The following is a 20,736-nucleotide window of genomic DNA, read 5'->3' on the forward strand; positions in this document are numbered from 1 at the left end:
AGAGCTGTCTGTCCCATCAGCTTGCTTGGGGTTTCAGAGTACATCACTCCTTGTAGTTTATGAAGAGGAAAAGCATATACCAACAGTACTTGCAATTGAATAAGGAAAACATATGTTGTTAGAAATATTATATCCAAAGAGAGAGGGAGAGAGAGTTTCCAAGCCTGTTTAACCATGAGGCGCTGTGATTTGGATGTATTTTTTAAAACAGGAATGAGTGAGCGTCAGTCCCGGTGTATTATCATTGACAGATGAGTAGGAAAGTAACGGCGCAAACAGATAACAGGTCAGTCATTTGCCTTGTCTCCTGTCCCCCTCTAGTCACGTGAATCACAGCATTTCTCCCGCACACACAACAAAGTTTTCTTTTGTACAATTCGGCGTTTTCCTGCTCCCCTTGATGAACTGTGCCGGGGGAACATTGTTGAAGTCAAATCTAAACAGTGCCGAAGGGAACGTGGTCATGTCAGTGAACCATTACAGACTGCAGCCAAGTTGTCTCCCTCCTCCCCTCCTCCCCGAAACCAAAGCAGGAATCAGCGCTGGAAGGGTTGAAGGCTGCCTGATTGGAGGCTGGGCTAACTCGGGGCGGACTGACAGCCACTTGCCCTCAGCTTGCCTGCCCACTGACAGCTCCACTCCTGGGGAGAGCTGAGTGCACTGGAGCCGCGGCCGCTGCACCTCGGGACCTGTTGAGTTTCGAGTTGAACACACGGTGGGAGGAGGGTTAAAAAAACTTTTTTTTTTGCTCTTGTTTTCCTTGAGCCGGTGGAGTCAACTCGGCAGCGGGAAGCCGAACTCCGGCCGTGCCTGAGATCTCAGGCCGCCCCTGGGAAAAAAAAATGTGAAAAGTGCGGCGCCTCCAAGGGGTCGAGGCTGCGGCTGGTCAACTGCTGGGGACTGTCAGCACCTTCCCCTGTGTGTGTGTGTGTGTGAGAGAGAGAGATAGACCCTCTGATCTACCCAAACCCAGTGACAGAACCCCAACAAGAGAAACTAATGCCAGCCGAATGGTACCTCCCAAGACTATTGCCAAAGATTCTCTATCAACAGTTGTCAAGGAACACCATGCTGGGGATGCCCAGTCACTAGGTGAGATTGGACACTCGCAGAGAGAAGTTTGCAGAGAGACTTGTCACAGTCCGCCGGATTTACTGGGGAAATGAGCAGTTCAGACAACGAGAGACCGGGACTGCAGAAATCGCTCCCAAGATCAGGTTCACGATGAAACTCTTGCTCTGGGTGCATTTAATCGCCGGATTGTTTGGGGTCACAGCCGGCAACAGGAGCTGCCCTGACTTGATCATCGATAGCTGCAGCTGTACCAGTGAGCGCTCGAAGGGACCAGGCAGACAGATCATCCGGATCAAAGTGGCGTGCAGTCACGGCGAGTTGTTGGAAACTTTGCAGTCCAGCCTCCTGCCGAACCAAACCGTCACATTGTAAGTACTGCACTGCGATCTCGTCTCTGCCTGAGCGCAGCATCCACGGGGATGCCGTTTATGTCATCCGATCACTAGCTCCCTGAACGCTCCAGTGTGGGAATCTCTCCACTGGGACGGGTCTCAGTCCTACCTGTGACTGTCAGCCCAGGAGACAGTGGCCAAGTAGGCCGCCTACTTGCGGAGCGTTTCAGAGAACACCTCTGGGACACCCGGACCAACCAACCCAACCACCCCGTGGCTCAACATTTCAACTCCCCCTCCCACTCCACCAAGGACATGCAGGTCCTTGGGCTCCTCCATCGCCAGACCATAGCAACACGATGGCTGGAGGAAGAGCGCCTCATCTTCCGCCTAGGAACCCTCCAACCACAAGGGATGAACTCAGATTTCTCCAGTTTCCTCATTTCCCCTCCCTCCACCTTGTCTCAGTCCCAACCCTCGAACTCAGCACCACCTTCTTAACCTGCAATCTTCTTCCTGACCTCTCCGCCCCCACCCCCACTCCGGCTTATCACCCTCACCTTAACCTCCTTCCACCTATCGCATTTCCAATGCCCCTCCCCCAAGTCCATCCTCCTTATCTTTTACCTCAGCCTGCTTGGCACACTTTCCTCATTCCTGAAGAAGGGCTCATGCCCAAAACGTCGATTCTCCTAACTCTTCCGGGAGCAGGTACAGGCAGGATGGGTCGAATGACCTCCCTCTATAGTGTAAAATTTTCTGATCCTGTTTTAAGCTATTACAGGAGTACCAATTTCAAGAGAAAAAATAACTGCATAATTTAAGAACTAATATCATTCTTTAATATATTTTATATTTGGAGCTTTTTTTGTCTTTCTTGCATTTGTTCATATTTTTATGAATAGTACCTGTAGACTATACAGTACAATTGACAGACAAAAGTTATAACTGACACAGGGAATGGCTGTGTGTAACTGTTGTAGAGTTGTAGCAGAAGGGTTATTACCCACTCAGCTGGCATAAAAGGAAGATTCAACTGCACGGGCACTCTAAAAATGTAGATGACTGGAATTGACATTTATTCTCTGGAAATTGGTGAGAGTTCTCCTTCAGGAACGGGTCTGAGAAATATCAAAAGTTTATGGCACAAAAAGCAGCCGCTTGGCCCGTTGCACCTGTAACAGGTGAAAAACAAGCCAACCCCAGCGATCCACACTTCCTAGAATTTAGTCTGTTACCCTTCAGGACATGTTACCGGGCAGCATGGTGGTTCAGTGGTTAGTACTGTTGCCTCACGGCACCAGGGACCTGGGTTTGAGTCCTGCCTTGGGTGATTGTGTAGAGTTTGCATATTCTCCCTGTGTCTATGTGCGTTTCCTCTGGATGCTCTGGTTTCCTCCCACAATCCAAAGATGTGCAGGCCATGTGAGTTGGCCAAGCTAAATTGCTCATAGTGTTCAGGGATGTGTAGATTAGGTGCATTACTTTGAGGTAATGTAGGGGAATGGGTCTGGGTGGGTTACTCTATCAAGGGTCGGTGTGGACTTGTTGGACTGAAGGTCCTGTTTTCACACTGTACGGATTCTATGTGTGGTGAGGTGCATCTCCAGCCACCCTTTGTTATGGGATGGACTATTGTGGCACATTGGTAGTGCCCCTACCTCTTAAGCCAAAACACCTAGATAAGTAGGAACAAATTACTGCAGTTGTTGGAATCTGCTCTGAAAGCAACAAGTGCTGGAGATCACAGCAGGTCAGGCAGCATCCATGGAAAGAGAGCAAGCTAATGTTTCGAGTCTAGATGATTCTTCATCAGAGTCATTTAGACTTGAAATGTTAGCTTGCTCTCTCTCCATGGATGCTTGCTGACCTGCTGTGACCTCCAGCACTTATTGCTTTCAGTACACCCAGGTAAGTGTCCCATATAATCCAGAGTTCTGTAATAACATCTCTGAAGAGATTGATTAGAAAATGTTTCAATGATTTGGGAGAATGTGCCTGTATTTTCTGCTGAGACCCTGACCACTACTTGGGTGATTTTGTTTTCCTAATTTCCCCTTGAGTCTTTCAACTTGGTTGAGTAGCACTTCCATGAAAGTGCTTGGGATGCTTTATGGTGTCAAATTCATGTTGCAATCATATGAAATGACTCTGCCTCACTAAAGGAACAGAAGCAAGAATTCTCTTTTGAATAACAACCGATCAAAATAGAGCATGGTTTATAAATAAAAGCAAATAGTTAAGATTGTCTTGCTTGAAGTTGAGTGGTGATGCTAGAACTTTTATCCACAAGAACAGGATACTAAAAGTTGTGAACAATTACAAGAACTATACGAAAGATATTTACAAGTACTAAGCAGCAATTAAACAAGGAATAAAGCATTACAAATTAACCATCCTACAGCATTAATTGGATCTATTACATTAAAATACACAAGTGCTTTGCACATTATATTTGAATTTTGGAATTTCTCTCATTTAATACAATCATTCTTTTTGTTTCTCTTCCTTCCTGACTAAAGACACTGCGAGGATGGGCAATGCTTGAATGCTGTGTATCTGCCTGTGTTAGTCATTAGCCACTGGAAGATTTGTTTGTGATCCAAGGTTACTAGCACTTTGATCTTTTTTGCTCTTGCTACATGAAAGCAAATAGTGCTTATCGAAGGAACCCAGTTATCAGGAATTCATCATGCAGTGATTGCTTGTATTCTCGCATTCCATGATGTGTGTTCGTGTTCTAAGTAGGAGTACATCATTACTTTGGAATATGATCTCTCATTTTATACTCCTTATTGGTATATTTTGGAATACATTTCTTTTACATTTGTGAAATTTAATTTACCTATTATAACAGTGTCACTAGATCAAAATCTGGTAATTCTCTCCATAATGGAATTATGAGTCAACCTACAGCATGTGGATTTCAGTGGTTCAAGAAGGCAGCTCATTATCACCCTCTCAAGGGCAACCAGGGATAGGCAATAAATGCTGGCTCAGCCAGTGACGCAAACATAAACTGAATGAATAAATAAAAATGGGGATTGCCATTGACCAGAAACTGATGAGACATCTAAATACTGTAACTACAAGAGCAAGTCAGAGGCTCAGAATTTTGTGGTGAATAACTCACCTCTTGATATGTCAAAGCCTGCCCACCATCTAAAAGATGTACATCAAGAGTCTGATGGAATACTCTTCACTTGCCTGGATGAGGCAAACAACAGCACAAACAGCACTCAGGCATCTTAACAACATCCAGGACACAGTAGCCCTCTTGTTTGGCACTCCATCTAACATTTTTAACATTCACTTTCTTCATCATTGATGTACAGTGGTAGCAGTGTGTACCAACTACAAGATGCACTGGAACAAGACACCAAGGCTCCTTAGACAGCATCTTCCATGCAATGATCACTACCATTTAGACGGACAAGGGCAGCAGATATACAGGAACACACCACCTGCAAGTTTCTGTTAAGCCATGTACCATCGTGACTTGCAAATCTACTGCTATTCAATCACTGTGACAGGGCCAAAATCCTGCAACTCTCTCCCTAACAGTACAGTGGGTATACCTGTAGCACATGGGCTGCAGTGATTCAAGAAAGGAGGTCACCATCACCTTCTCGGGGCAATTAGGAATGGGCAATAGATAGTGGCCCAGCCAGCGATTCCTGCATTCTGATTAAAATGTCTTTCTTATATCTATTTTCATTAAAATGTTCATTTGCAAAAAAAATTGTATAGTCATTAATAAATAATTTTGAACAATTTGTATCTACTTCTAAATTATTAATTTCCTAAATACATGAACAAACAGTAAAAACTACTGAAATTATTCCTTCCTCTGAAATCCCTTCCAGCCTTAAGTAAGATGCTCATTCACCAGCAATGTGGTTCCCACTAAACTACCCTGACACGCCATTAGATTCAAGGGTATTTAAAAATAGGCAAAAAATACTGACCTTAGCAATGGATCCCACACACTATGAAAGATTAAAGAAAAGAAATAAAGAAAATATGAATAAGTATAAAAGTATATTTAACATATAGAAAATTATATTTATGCTATGTAAACACAAGCCATTACTTGTGATTAATATCAGCTGTAATTCTGAGTCAGTCTTCATGATTATACACTGATTTCATTGTTTGTGATTAGCTGAACTGTTGGCTGCACCTTGTCTTGGAATTCATGCCAAAGCATCAACTATTCTTCAGAGTGGGTATAACGGGTGGTGTGTCTATAAGAGAGGAAAGTGTAAACATTTCACTTAATTAAAGCATATGAAAGGTCTAATTATGCTAGCATGATTAATTATTTGTGTGTGTGTGTGTGTCATGAGTCACTGGTAGTGTCACTGGTTTTTCAGTGGTTTCTGGTTTCCTGTTCAATTCCAGGAGTAGCACTTTGTCCTTATTACTCATCTTTTATGACTCCTTTGACACACTGCAATGATATGTTTCTCTTATTAACTGTAGTAAGAATGTTTTCAGCTTCAGTGTTTTTGCCCATCATGCTGTTGCGGTCTCTTCTTTCTCTGTTTATCTAAAATATGGCATCTAATGCCCATTTGGTCATTTGCTCTTTGATCAATTCTGTTTAGAAAAAGAATTTCAGAAGTACTGAGAAAACAAAAACTCCCAGGCATACAAACTTTTGAATCTGTTTGGAAATGCAGCACCATGGAAAAGTTGTAATGATCCTTATGTGCTTTGCAATAATGAACTATTTTGAATTAACATTCCATGGATTTATTTGTTTAAAAATATTGTATTTTAAAAAAACCCAACCTTGTGTGCCAATTCCACATGGTTATCTAAATGTTAGCACATGTAATATATAGACGGGTTCTTCTTGAGACAGTTATATCGAAGTTTATTAACAACTAACTGTGTACATGAATATGACATCTCCGACCTATGTACAGTCCAGGTTGTATGCTGACTCATGTAACTATTACATTATGTACGTAATTGTCTGGCTGACTAACTGACTGACCTATTGTATAAAGAATAAGTTGGAAACTTATCTACGTATCACACATATTGTGATGCCATCCAGCTGACTTAAAGTTGTAGTGCCTTGCTGAGACCTGTGTAATAACACAGCAGAAACATAGATGTGCATTCATCATGAAGTAATTATTACTTCTTCTTATTATATTCTAGAGAGAGTCCATCCCTAACAGGTTTTAGAAAAATAAACTAAGAGAAAAATGGTTATTTTGCACATGAAAGTCAATCAGGAGAAACTTTCTTAGAATTATACAGGTGTAGGAAGGTGTAAAAATGAAAAGTAGCAGCTGAACTACAAGACAGTTTTGCTATGGATGTTGCAGTATCTCTTAATGAAGAGAATGACAAACCAGACATATGTAGTTCATGACACTGACCAGTTAATATATCTAGCAATTGTCCAAATGTAAATATGCCTCCCTTTTCCTTTCATTTTTGTGTTTATGAATTTAAGAGAAAGCAGTGCTCTTGGATTCTGTATAAATGCTTATGACACCCCGTTCTAGCTCAGTATCAGTTCACTGATGTCTTAACTATCTCTAATTTTTTTTGTTGCATGTCCAATATGTAGTATTAGCTGAGCAGAAATAATCAGTTACTCAATATTAGGAAGACTGAAGCCGTCATTTTCGGCCCTTGCCACAGTTACTCTACCTAGCAACTCAGTACTTCTCCATGGCAACTATGTGATTATACTATGGCTTTGAGAGATGTATTTTGTCCTTTGTTTTGTGAAGAAAAGTTCATACCTCGGTGGCGGGTATTCTGCTCCAAAGCCAATAAAGTAACAATAGAAGCAGAATGAATGGGTGGAGTCCAGCTCCCACAGAATCAAGGTTTTCTTTTTAGTTTTAGCCTTGAGTAACAGTTGCTAGGGTCTTGAAAATGAATATGGGAATCTCTTATTCCTCTCTCTATTACAGCTAAAAGCTGGGGTTCTCTTTCTGCTGCTAGAATTGCATGTGAGACAATCTATTTTGCTGAATTTGCCTTTGCCAAGGGTGTGTTTATGGGCTGTCACTATATTGGAACAGTTAATTATTAGTATAAATATTATTTTGTTAAGCATTTTAATAGAGTTACAGTTAAGCCAATTCTTTTATTTTTATTTTGTCTTTATTTTAACTAAAGTGTGAAACTAATGAGTATATTGCTTAACATTGAGTAGGTTGACCAATTGAATGCAACACCTTCCCTTTAAAGTAAGAAAAAAATGAAGGTCTAGACTATCTTCTTAATTAGATTTTGAGGGGGTTTGGACTGGCCATAACAACCACCTGAGGTTATATCAGATTCTTTGCAACCATAGGGTCATCCTTGGACTTTTGACCAGATATTTGCCTTATCATTCAGGTCAGTCACAATCTTTATAATATCACTTGACCCATCTCCTGTCTCAAGCTCATCTGGTGCACCATTCCTTCTCTCAGCCTTTGTTAGTTCCAGATGTGACTATTCCACTGCATCCCTGCTTGTCTTCAATCTTCCACCTACCCTAAACCTTATTCATCCATTACTCTGCTATCCATATTGAAACTTGATCCAAGTCTGGTTCACCATCTCTTACCCCAATGCTCAATAATATACGTTGACTCTTATTTGAGCAGTGTTACAATTTTAATATTACCATCTTGGTTTTGAATCCTTACGTAGCCTCACCTCTCCCAATCTCTGAAATCTTCTCCAATCCTTTAAATATCTGGGATATCTGCATTCCTGTAAAACTGGTGTCTTGTGCATCCTTACATTTAATTGTTGCACCACTGGTTGCCATGTCTTCATCTGTTTCTGGAATTCCTTCCTTAAACATTTTCACCTTTCTACTTTTCTATCCTTCTATCTGATGCTTCTCAAAGCCTTTCTCTTTGATCAAGCTTTTGATAAGTTACCCCAATATTTTCTTGTGGTTTCTTGCCAAATTTAATTTCCTAATCACCTACAGTTTACTACAGGATGACCTTTCACTGCACTAAAATATTGTACATTGGTTTTTGATGGAGAGTAGAGCAGTTGCCTTGCCAGTATCAGCATCACGTATGTAGGACAAGGTTGCACATTGGACAAACAACAAAGTGCCCTCTTTCTTATCCCAATTACACTCTACAGTTCATCATTAGGAGAGTGTCCTCAACTGTAGTAGCATGGTATTTCTCATATCTACCATTTCTTGATCTACCTGAGTGACTTCACCTATTAAGGATAGTTTTAAGTTGAGGGACAAGGTTATGAGTGAAACCTGTTTCTCAGAATAGTTTCAACCAATTGTCTAAATTGAATTTGCAATCAAATCTAGGCCACTTTTGGAATACTGCATTCAGTTCTGATCTTCCTGATAAAGGAAAGATGTTGTTAAACTTGAAAGGGTTCAGAAAAGATTTACAAGAATGTTGCCAGGGTTGGAGGGCTTGAGCTATAGGGAGAGGCTGAATAGACTGGGCTGTTTTTCCTGGAGCATTGGAGCCTGAGGGGGTGACGTTGAAGATATTTATAAAATCGAGTTGCATGGATAAGGGAAACAGACATGGCCTTTTCCCTGGAGTGGAGGAGTCCAAAACTAGAGGGCATAGGTTTAAGCTGAGTGGGGAAAGATTAAAAAAAAGAATGTAACGGGCAACGTTTTCATGCAGAGGATGGTGCGTGTATGCAATGAGCTGCCAGAGGAAGTGTGGGAGGCTGGTAAAATTGTAACATGTAGAAGGCACTATGATGGCTACATGTGTAAGAAGGAGTTAGAGGGAAATTGGCAAGTGCTGGCAAATGGGACCAGGTTAATTAAGGATATCTGGTCAGCATGGACGGACACAACCAAAGGGTCTGTTTTCATGCTGCACCACTCTATGACCCTATGACATTGTCTAGTCCATTCTGTGGCACTGAAATTCCCCTTAAAAGTGTCCTAGATAATTGTGGTAAATTGGAGAACTTACTGGAAAAACCAAGTAAAATACATTTCTTTGCCAGTCTCTATGTGAAGCGAAAATGTTTTCTCAATTACATAGCTCACAAAGATCTGCAGCTTTTGTCAGTAAAAACACTTTATGAACTTGCCAGAAAAGTAGACACTTAACTACAGTATTGTTGACTACATTTCTTCCTCCTCCCACATCCATCACCAACTTTCTCCCATGTTTAAGTGGCTTGTTAGCTGTTTGAGTGACTGGGGGCTATTATTACAACTTCATTGTGGTTGGCTGCTTTGTTTCACTATGAATTATATTCTTCAAAATTACGCAATACGTGTTTGCTGTTCAAAAGAATGTGTTAAGCAAAGGTAGTTGCTTTAGTTTAAAAAAGCATCTTAGCAAAAAAAAAGAACGTGGTCCTGTCTTTCTGACAAAGGATCACTTGACTTAAAATGTTAACATTGTTTATTTTTCTCTACTGATGCTGCCAAACCTGCTGCGTTTCTTCAGCACTTGCTGTTTTTGTTTCAAATGTGGTCCTTGATTGTCCTTTATGTAAACTATGTTTGCTCTGCACACCGTATTCTGTTTTTCTTTGGCAGATTGAGATTCGTTTAGGAATTAGAGCGTGGTCATTAAATTAAGCATGGGAGAATTTGACATGTTATCATATTCTGTTCTTCCCATACTATTGGCTGCTTCTGAGGCAAAAAGCTTGTATTTTTTCTGGTGGAATAATCCTCCCATGTTGGCAAGCTGTATGTTCCGTAAATGCAAAATATATTGTAATCATATAGGAGAAGGATAATAGAGTACCATTCTTTCTACATTCATTATCTATTTGTAGTAGTACAACAGACAAATTAGAATCATCGAAGGCTTCTCAGGTCTGTTCCACTGTTTGTCTAGTCAAGGTAATCAAAATCCAAATATGAGTGTAAATAGATCATTGTGTTTCTTCACAAATGTTATGAACTGGGCTGTTAGAACAGAAAGAGATTTGGATCAGAGGACTAATATTTGCGAGCTGACTCAGAGAAAAGATACAGAAGGAATGGCTGCTGCAAGGGCAGCAAGACAGCAATAGGCACTTCGAAAAGAGTTGTGTTTAGGAACATAATAGTCATGGTAAAGCTGTTGTGACAAGATATAAGATTGGCATAGGATGCTTCAGACTCATTAAAATGCAAGATGAAAACAGTAGTAGTATGATCGAACTACAGCTTTATACTAGATGCACAGAAGATTATTTCTCCATATGAATATGAGTTTATTTATGACTACAGTATATTTCCAAACATTAATTTGATAAAATAAAGTAATTCAGTTTTTTTTACTAGTAATGTACGATTGCATCGAAATTAAAACATACATCAATAATTTTACAGAATATATTTTGCACCTTAAAAGTAAAATAAACAAAACATACTTTTCTTTAAATAGCAAGGGCACATTACCACCACAAGTTGAATCCTATGTTTAAATTTGTCTTTTGTTGATCTTTATTGAATGATTTGACATGTAAAAGAAAAGTAAGTTGCAGAATATTCTCCCTGGAGCATCGGAGACTGAGGGGTGACATCTTAGAGGTTTATAAAATCATGAGGGCATGGATAGGGTAAATAGAGAAGGTCTTTTCCCTGGGGTGGGGGAGTTCAGAACTAAAGGGCATAGGTTTAGGGTGAGAGGGGAAAGAAATATAAAAGCCCTAAAGGGTAACTTTTTCATGCAGTGGATGGTCTGTTTATGGAATGAGCTGCCAAAGGAAATGATGGAGGCTGGTACAATTACAATATTTAAAAGGCATCTGAATGGGTATATGAATAGGAAGGCTTAAAGAGATATGGGTCAAGTGCTGGCAAATGGGACTAGATTAATTTAGGTTACTGGTCAGCATGGACGAGATGGACCGAAAGGTCTCTTTCTGTGCTGTACATCTCTATGACTCTAAGTATGCTATTCAGCACCTGCCAGAGTTCCTAAAACTATTTCAGAAATCATTATTTTTGTTTTCTAAATTTAATTACCTTTACTTAGTTCTTCCCAGAAGTGGGTTAATTCCTGTGAGTACAATTATGTGGCTCTGGCAACTCTCGCAGAGATTTCCTTTTCTGCACGTGTGGGCACAGAGAATGATTGACAATGTGCCTTTCTTTTGTGTAAGGCATCACAGGAAATTTAATCCTGTTCTCAACTGTTGGCCAAAAACATACAGTTCCCAGTAGGGGTCACTGGATCATGATCAGGAGCTCTGCTTGACCTCTTTTGGCATCCTTAGACCTGGAACGTTCAGACCAATTGTCACTGCCGTCTTGCAGAACCGTGACTGCCTCAGTGCAGATTGAAACTGTCCTGCATGAGTCAGTGGCTCAAGCTTTACTTGCTAGAAATGTAGAACTCTATGAAAAGTTATTTCTGTTTTTGGAACCTATGTTCAGAACTTAGTGAGACTTTAAAATAATTGTTTGATTCTTTTTGTCCCGGCAGTGCCAGGTAGTATTATTGCAATGTGCAGCTTGATCAATAGCTGGCATGTAGATTTCAGTCCTATGCTCTTTTTACTGCATAGAGACATTGATTATTTTGCAACTATGAAGGTATATAAGTGAAGGCTGTGATCCAGCAGGTACATTGGGTTTGCTCTGCTCATATTCAGCTTTACTTTTAAGAAACTTGACTTGTAGTAAGATTGTAAGTTATAATAGGATATACAATCAATTACAAAGTTATTTGTCCATCAGGCAGAGAGATCAAAAGCACACTATGGTACCCTGTACAGTGTGTAGTACCTCACTGGTAAAAAGAGTTCTTTGTTCACCCTGTGACTTGCTGTACCAGATTACTTTGTATGTAGACTGATGTTTCAGTTCATAGCAAGTGAGAACTTGCCTGTGGAAGCAGACCTTTTGAATTTGGCGTGAAAATAAGCATCTGGAACATGTTTAAATTCTAACAGCACCCCTGTACTGTGATTTCTCCTTTAAATAACTCAGCAAGAGAAGAATATCATAACATTGAGGCATCATAATTGCTGCCAGGAAGTGGGTTTTGAGTTATTCAATGTTATGCTAATTATCACAGGCTACCTGCATATTGGTGGGGCTGACCCGGTAAGTATTCAAGCCAGAAACGGACACAAAAGCTTAATTTCAATGCATTTGTAGTCATATTTAATCTAAGTAGAGTTGCCTGAATACCTGGGGTATGAACTTTTGTCTATCAGCTTTGAGATAAAGTGGAATGGAAGGGGTCCAAAAGGGACTATGCAAGCAAAGTACTGCAGATGCTGGAGATATGAAGTAGACAGAGCAGGTAATGCTCTGCTGGGGGACAATGAAGTGAGAAGCTGTGCAGCAGAGATCTCTAGAGGAAATGAGGTCAGTGACAGTCCTGGAAACAAGAGCTCAATGTTCAGTGATGGGGTCATAGTCCAAGGGAGGTTATAAGACAGTGTCTGAGAGTTGGTCTTCATTCTCTTCATAGTAGAGGAGTAAAAGAGTTAAGAGTTTAGCTGTTAAAGTCAATTGTGATGTGGAGGTGCCAGTGTTGGATTGGAGTGGGCAAGCTCAGAAGTCACATGGCACCGGATTATCAACCAACAGGTTTATTTGAAATCACAAGCTTTCAGAGCACTGCACCTTCATCAAGTGAGCTGATGAAAGCTTTTAATTTCAAATAAACCTGTTGGACTATAACTTGGTGTCGTGTGACTTCTGACAGTCATTTATTGAATGGGATTCATGGCGCCCAGCCCACCATGGCACACGGCAACTATTTTCCGACAATCCCCTGCTCTTTTCCTCACTAATTATGTGTCAGGGCCTTACATCACCTCTCCTGTGGAATTGCGCAGCAGAGAGGCAGGAGTGCTTGCTGCTACCTGGACCTTGCTCAGTTCATTGGCACCCAGCTGCACACTACTTCCCATGTGGCAAGCCAGGAACTTACTTTCACAATTTTGTGTTCGAGCCACTACACTTAGGAATGTTTGCTCTTTCCTTCACTGACAGCAACCTGGAGGTGGTGGTGGATGGCATGACATTTTGGGAGGGCAGTGCTATACCCTGCTGACCAGAGCTAGCCAGCCCGGACGGAAACAATAGCTCAGGTCTGTGCCATGTCGAGGGCATAAAAAGCAATGCCCAGATGTGCAGAAAAATGGTCAGTGATCTTCTGCACTCTGCAGGGGTAAGTGCTACTGTAATCTCTCTACTACCTCACACTCAGAGGGACAGCACTCATTCTAACTTTTCCTCTGCATACACATCTCACCAAGGTTCACGGATTACAATGATCATTATTGAATGTATCATATCCACTCAGTTGGCGAGGGTTGACAGATATGAGGCTCTTCACACTAAATGAGGGGAAAAGAAGTACTTCTACTTGGCCGGAGAAGAGTTTGACAACTCATTTAGGGGTGAGAAGTTCACAGCAGGCAACTGAGCCAATTAGCTTCATTGTGCTTGTGCTTCTCTCCCATTACCACTGACACAAACTCGCTCTTACCTCACTCAAGCATTTCTCTCCCATACACAACTGATTGCCTCTCTTCTCATGTGCAGGCACCCAGCAAACCTTGGCTCCCAGCAGCCAGCACCAGTAACTGTCAGCTCCATCTCCAACTCTGAGGATGAAGTCACTCATCTCAAAGAGGATGTACCAGCGGGCATTCTCCTGCAGCCTCCACGAGCTCAGCGCAGTTCACCTTGGTGTGTCTTCTATCTAGGTTAGACTTGGCAATACAATCTAATGAGCACTTTAATGACTTGTCTCTGCAGCAGGTTAAGGAAGAAACGCTCCAGGTCTTTCACACTCAGAGGACTATCAGAGACCAGGCATCTGCACTGCACCTGTATGAAGATCATTCCATGGTCCTGGCCATTGGTAATACTGTGAAAAAGCAGAGGTACAAGAAGCAGGTTTGTCAGAGGCAGTTGGTAAACTGGATCAAAGGCCAGAGGTATCCACTGACATTGTCAGTACCATATTGTTGGCTCTGGCATCTAGCTGACTGTGTCCATGGAAAGATTAGCAGCCAACATGGAGAACTGGGTCCAGCATGCTCATTCTCTCTGGATAGGTGCATGGACAAGGGAACTTGATCTTACTCTAGGTGTCCCTTCCTCTTGGGGAAATTGGTGATGCCAGCAGACATCCAGAGCAAGAAAAGGCCACACACAGAACTTCAGAAGCTTCCATTCAGGATACGTCAGAAGTGCCTGTTCCCTTCACCTTCCTACTGTTTTTCTGATGTAAACCCCTGCAGGAGTTCCAGTCGGGGACAGCTTACTGCTGGGCAGGACACTGTCAACAGGTCTGGATCCTCTAGGCCCACCAAATGCCTTTGAGGGACAACCGTCCAGGTCTTCCAGACCAATAGGACCAACCACAGAGCAGGACCCCTTCATACCAACTGCAGATGTTGGGATTGCACTTGGATATAGTGAGAGGGAAAGCAAGAAGAAAGATGAGAGCACATTGTGGCATGGGTATCTCATAAATGTAAATATAGCGTCATAAAGTTCTACAACACAAAATGAGGTCCTTTGTGTCCAGTCCAGTCATCAGTATTTATCTAATCCTATTTACTGGCATTGGCCTGTGCCTCCTCTACCATTGCATTTCAAGTGTTCATCTAAGTCCTCTTAAACACTGTGGGGGTTCCTGCCCTTACTGTCCTTTCAGGCAGCAATTTCCAGAAATCCCTATCCTCTAGGTGAAGTTTTGTTTCTTAAATCCTCTCTAAACTACCTGCCACTTCCCTTAACTCTATGGCCCTCTAATTATTGACGCGCTCTATTAAGGGGATCAGACCTGATCATGTTACGTGGACATAATTACGTAGGATTCAAATATGAATACGAATGGGAATAAATGTTCACAGGACTTAATGAAGAGCTTGTACTTTAGGCAAGGGGTAGCTGCTGAGAGTTACCCCATCCTTCCTTTTGAATCCCTCTCTCCCAATGCACTCCATCGCCCACAATTTAGCTTTCAGCCTGCACCATAGTCTCTGTGATAGCATTCCATGTTTTTCACGTGGCACTGCTGAGCAACAGTACTTGGGATTTCTGGTCAGTCAGAATCTTCGGTTGGGAAGGACTTTGGCACCTCGAGCCCTGATTCCAGACAATGTCCCACTGCTCTCCTCTTAAGCATCCGTCAGGCAGAAAATAGAACACACCTTCCTCCTCAGAGGCAAGATGGGTGTCTCAACACTTTATCTTGCAGTGAGCAAGACAATTGAAAATTCTGCTCATTGTTACTGTTTACTCAACAAATGCAATAGTGAGATTGTGCCCATTTGGTCCCATGGCATTAAAAGGAGGAATGACCAGTTAATCTTCTTTCATTTATTGTTATTTAAAACTTAGCAAAAAATATGAATGAATTTATTGTGTGGAACCTTCCAAAGCCCCTGAATGATGCGGACATTGGCAAGTCATTTTGGAAATGAGGGTGAGAATGTCCAAAATAAGATTCTCAGCATCAATCGATCAACCAAGTTCTAAATGGTGAGCTGAGAATCTCACTAGTGAGTGACAAGGTCTATTTGCATCCACTTGCATGCAATAGAATGCCATTATAACCCTGTCTCCCCGTATTAATATGCATTTACTTATTCTCCCACCTGCTGAATAGAAACAACACAGTAGCTTTCAGGATGAAAGTCAGAGTGGGTGCTTGGCGACCTCAGCTCGCTGCTTGCTCCTCTGGGCTTCCATTTTGGACAGAAGCCCTGAAAACCTCAGGGCATTCTCCATTGTCAGCGAATGCCTGCACACCCCATCCAGCTACATTAACATTGGATATGCCTCGCCACACTCTTTCTGACCCACTTACAATACCATTCTATATTTCAATACTGTGCTTTGAAGCACACCAGCACCTCTCATTGTAAAGCTGCTGCCAGGCTACTTGGCCGTCAGGGTCAAGTAGCCAACTCAGATTGGACCAGGATGCATCTCAGCACTGCTTACTTGCTCTTTTCACACTCACTCACTCTGCACCTATTTAAATGCTTATAGTACCTCTGCCTTGTCTTGACTTTCTGCATCTTTCCCCCTCAGCCAGAGTGAAAGGCACACAGTACCTCTGCCTTGAATTGCTTCCCGTGCAATCACAAAGGCAGGCAGCCTGTCACAGTTGTCAGCAGTAATCCATCAAGGGGGTAGACATACTACCCTGTGGCACCATGCTGTACCGTGTGTCAGCACTCTACATTGCCGAGAGATTGCACATGTTTCATCCAAAGGGCCATGTCTCAAAGACTAGGAAAAATAGTTATCTGTCAAGCGAAGGGAAACAACCTTCAGTCAAGACGTTAAGGCGCAGTAAGTTAAGGGCAGTATCCGTAATCAGACCAGGAGTTTGGATATAGTTAATAAGCCACTTAAGACAGTAAGGGTCATGGGCCAGTACTTTTACAGTCTAGGAAGTGAGCATGATCAAAGCTGCAGGTCCAGTGCAGCCAGTCCGGGGATTTCTAATAAATCTGTGGGATCAGTGCATCCAGATCAGTCAGGGTTCTGGTCACTTATTAGGCAGGACTGCAATTTCAGGTCGATCAGGGAGATGGGCCATGGTCAATCCTGGTGGTCTGCTCAATGAAGGTCATGGGGAGTTATCAGAGGTCACTGCTGTCGTAAGGAAGCTGGGGAGGTCAGTTGTGGAGATTAGAGACAGCGCGTTGAGATGCAAAAGAAACAATTGTGAAGGGGATAGAAGCTCAAATTGTAAGGGTGGAGACAATAGTTCACTGGACAGACATGGGTTACTGAGGGAGGGAGGTCACAACTACTCTGACATCTACATGACAGTAAAATTTGATGGTTGGCATGTCAGGCTCAAAGTTACACTGTGCACTGCAGAAAGAGTAGCACTCCTTAGGGTACTAAGGTGGTGTGATCCTAAGGGCAGGTAATCTGTGCAGTTTGCAACTTAACGAGCAGTACATTTATGAATGTGCACTTATATTTGCAATGAAGTGTCAGCTGTGCCACCCATGTACCCTGCAAATCCTTTCTTTTTTGATTTTCCTCACCCTACATGCAGTGTGAAGGGCTACTCCTGGCTGGCAGAGTTGACCTGGCATATAACTGGGCTTTAAAATTGGCACCATACCAGATTTCCTAGGAAGTCTTGGCAATAACAAGAATTTCCGTCTCTGGTGAGAGGGAAGACAGGATGAGTGGAGCTGTATAGGGGGAGTTATAGCTAATGAGGTATGTTCATGAGGGTAAATTGTCTGTAAAACTCTTAAACATTTAGCCAATTTCTGGTGAACTTCAGCCCATTGTTTGTTTAAAAAATGCTGGAAGTAACTATTATTTTGCTGTGTCTTAAAATGAGAAGATTATTTACAGATTATGAGGTGTTGAATGCAGGATGCTGAACTTAACAGCAAAAAGCAATCATTCCCCCAGTAGGAAACTATCACATTGTGCTTCAGAGCAGAAGGAAGACCTCACCTACCGCCTTTCCGTTACACCATTTTATAAGTCAGAAAGTTTGCAACAACAATCCAGTCAACCACAGAAGATAATTATTTTCCCGACTAACCAGCAGTGGTGAGCCACAGGCATTTAGTTGAGCCATGGAAAGTGTTAATGCTAGTGTCATATCTTTATAACGACTGACATTTATATTATTAAACTGCTGTTTTGGTCCAACAAGTGGGATATATTACCTCTTCAATCAATCTGCTCACCATTTCAGTTTGTAACTAATAACTATTTCTCATTCTTTTACATGCAGTTCCAAATGTCTCTCTAAAACATATCTACCTAGTCTTTCCTTATTATCTTAATAAATATCTATAATTTTAATGTTAGTTGTTTTAACTATATTGCTGAAGAAAATACTTCATCTTTGCTTATTTGTGTTCTGCAGTAAAGACCTTTTACTGTTCTCAGTTCTGTCATTTTTCATCATCCATATCAGGTCTTTAATTTTATTAAACCCATAGCTTATATATTAATAATAACCTGAGTTACTTAGAAGCCATCTTTCCAGTTGATTTATTTGCATGATTAATCTGGCAACACAATATAGTTGCCTAATATAAAAATGAAAAATAAACTACAGAAACAATAGAGAAATTCAGCGGGTCTGGCAGCATATATAGAGAGAAAAATAATGTTTTGAGTCCAATGACTCTTTTTCAGAACTGAAAATAGCTGGGAAGGGATAGTATTTATGCTGTTGCCTGGGTAGAGTGGGTGAGGGAGGGTGTGAATAGAGTACTTGGAGGTGGTGCCCCAAGAGGGAAAAGGAAGGATAAGTGGTTCATAGTTCCTTCAAAATGGAGTCACAGGTAGATAAGATAGTGAAGAAGGTGTTTGGAATTCTTGCTTTTATTGGTCAGAGCATTGAGCATAGGAATTGAGAGGTCATGTTGTGGCTGTACAGGACATTGGTTAGGCCATTATTGGAATACTATGTGCAATTCTGATCTCCCTTCTGTAGGTTCTGAAAAGATTTACAAGGATGTTGCCATGTTTGGAGGATTTGAGCTATAGGGAGAGGCTGAATAGGCTGTGGCTGTTTTCCCTGGACCGTTGGAGACTGAGGGATGAACTTAGCTTTATAAAATCATGAGGGGCATGGATAGGCTAAGTAGAGAAGGTCTTTTCCTTGCCGTGGGTGAGTCCGAACCTAGAGATCATAGGTTTAAGATGAGAGGGGAAAGATTTAAAAGGGACCTAAGGGGCAACTTTTTCAAGCCGAGGGTGGTGCATGTATGGATTGAGCTGCCAGAGGAAGTGGTGGAGGCTAGTAAAATTACAGCATTTGAAAGACATCTGGATGGGTATACAAATAGGAAGGGTTTTGAGGGATATGGGCCAAATCCTGGCAAATGGGACTAGATTAGGTTAGGATAGTTGATTGAAGGAGAAAGTGAGGACTGCAGATGCTGGAGATCAGAGCTGAAAATGTGTTGCTGGAAAATGCAGCAGGTCAGGCAGCATCTAAGGAGCAGGAGAATCGACGTTTCGGGCATGAGCCCTTCTTCAGGAATGAGGAAAGTGTCACTTTCCTCATTCCTGAAGAAGGGCTCATGCCCGAAATGTCGATTCTCCTGCTCGTTGGATGCTGCCTGACTTGCTGCTCTTTTCCAGCAACACATTTTCAGCTAGGATAGCTGATTGGCATGGATGAGTTGGACAGAGGGGTCTGTTTCTGTGCTGTACACCTCTTTGACTCAAACATAGAGGTTGTTGATGATAAAATAGTTGTTGTTCTGTTAAAACTGCAGAATAGTTTGTGAATTTATTTCAAAAGCACCCAAGGCACATTGATGCTCGGAAAATCAATTCCCACATGGGCAACAAATCGGCAGAGCAATAATGGATAGGGGCAGCAATCATTTACACTTGAATTCAATAAGTAATTATTTTGGAATGGTTGTTGGAAGAGCACTTTCACCCTAAAATTGTTTTTGTTTTCTAATAATTCTGAGGATTGCTGCACATTTTGTTATCTTTACATTTTTCCTTCCATGTACTTCCGTAGTTTCAGGAACCGTTGTTTCCTGCAAACTGAATTTTAGATACTTTCTCAGGAAATACGGTCATTGTATCTTCAGAACCATCGAAATGTGAATCTCGTGTTGCTTTGTTGCAAAACTGTCTGTTTTGTGTAATATTGTTCACCACTAAAAATTAACAAGTTGGTGCTTGTTTGTATTTTACTTTCTCCACATATTGCTTTCTTACAATTCATGACAGATTCCAAATTATGTAAATGTTGCATTAGCTTTTAATCTTTCACATTGAGCATACAACAGCAATTTCTTATGGTGATTCTGCTTTTTGCAATAATTGGGAATATGCTTAAATGAAAAAAAAGGGACATTAGTTGCAATTTTTGTCCAGGGCCACTGTTAAGTGAGCAAGTCTGAATGTATTCTTACATTCACAAATCTTTACTGAGGAAACAAATGCATTAAATTTAAAAGGTATTCACTGCTGCTTTATGAATATTATAATGATGTAGATAAAAGCACACGTTCATAATACTTTAATTAATAAGATTGGCAAAATAAGGACTATCAGGTACTGCGTGGTGTGGCAATTAAGGAAAGTGTACCGGATACAATTACAAGAGAGGTCTAAAGGATTAGTTAGAAGAATAATCATAATTTATCATTTAAAAAGTATCATTTTTGTGAATAAGAAATGCAAATAAATTATCATGAAGTACAAATGATCTAATTTGCACCAACAAAGTTGAAGCCTATAAAATAATAAGGGTCAGTGGCAGCATGGATATGGTGTTATAACGATTCAGCTAAATTACATCTCCAGATAACCATTCTTGGCATCATAAAACCTGGACTGGCTGGATTCTTGGCCCCCATGAGGTAGAATTGACTTTATCATCTTTCTTTTATGTTGTAA

General features: G+C 41.4%; 1 protein-coding gene across 1 annotated transcript in view; it reads left to right on the top strand.

Annotated features, from left to right (window-relative positions):
- Positions 1 to 324: 324 nt before the first annotated feature.
- The window catches only part of adgra1b (adhesion G protein-coupled receptor A1b), a 529,688-nt gene continuing 509,276 nt past the window's right edge, over positions 325 to 20,736 (top strand). Inside the window, exon 1 of the mRNA XM_043712551.2 lies at positions 325 to 1,442. Within this exon, the coding sequence (XP_043568486.2) occupies positions 1,225 to 1,442 (218 nt within the window). The 5' untranslated portion in view covers positions 325 to 1,224. The remainder of the gene's footprint in view (positions 1,443 to 20,736) is intronic.

This window comes from Chiloscyllium plagiosum, unplaced genomic scaffold, assembly GCF_037043375.1.
Source record: "Chiloscyllium plagiosum isolate Xiang-an unplaced genomic scaffold, Cpla_swu_hap1 HiC_scaffold_22, whole genome shotgun sequence".
In the NCBI taxonomy this organism is placed as follows: domain Eukaryota; kingdom Metazoa; phylum Chordata; class Chondrichthyes; order Orectolobiformes; family Hemiscylliidae; genus Chiloscyllium; species Chiloscyllium plagiosum.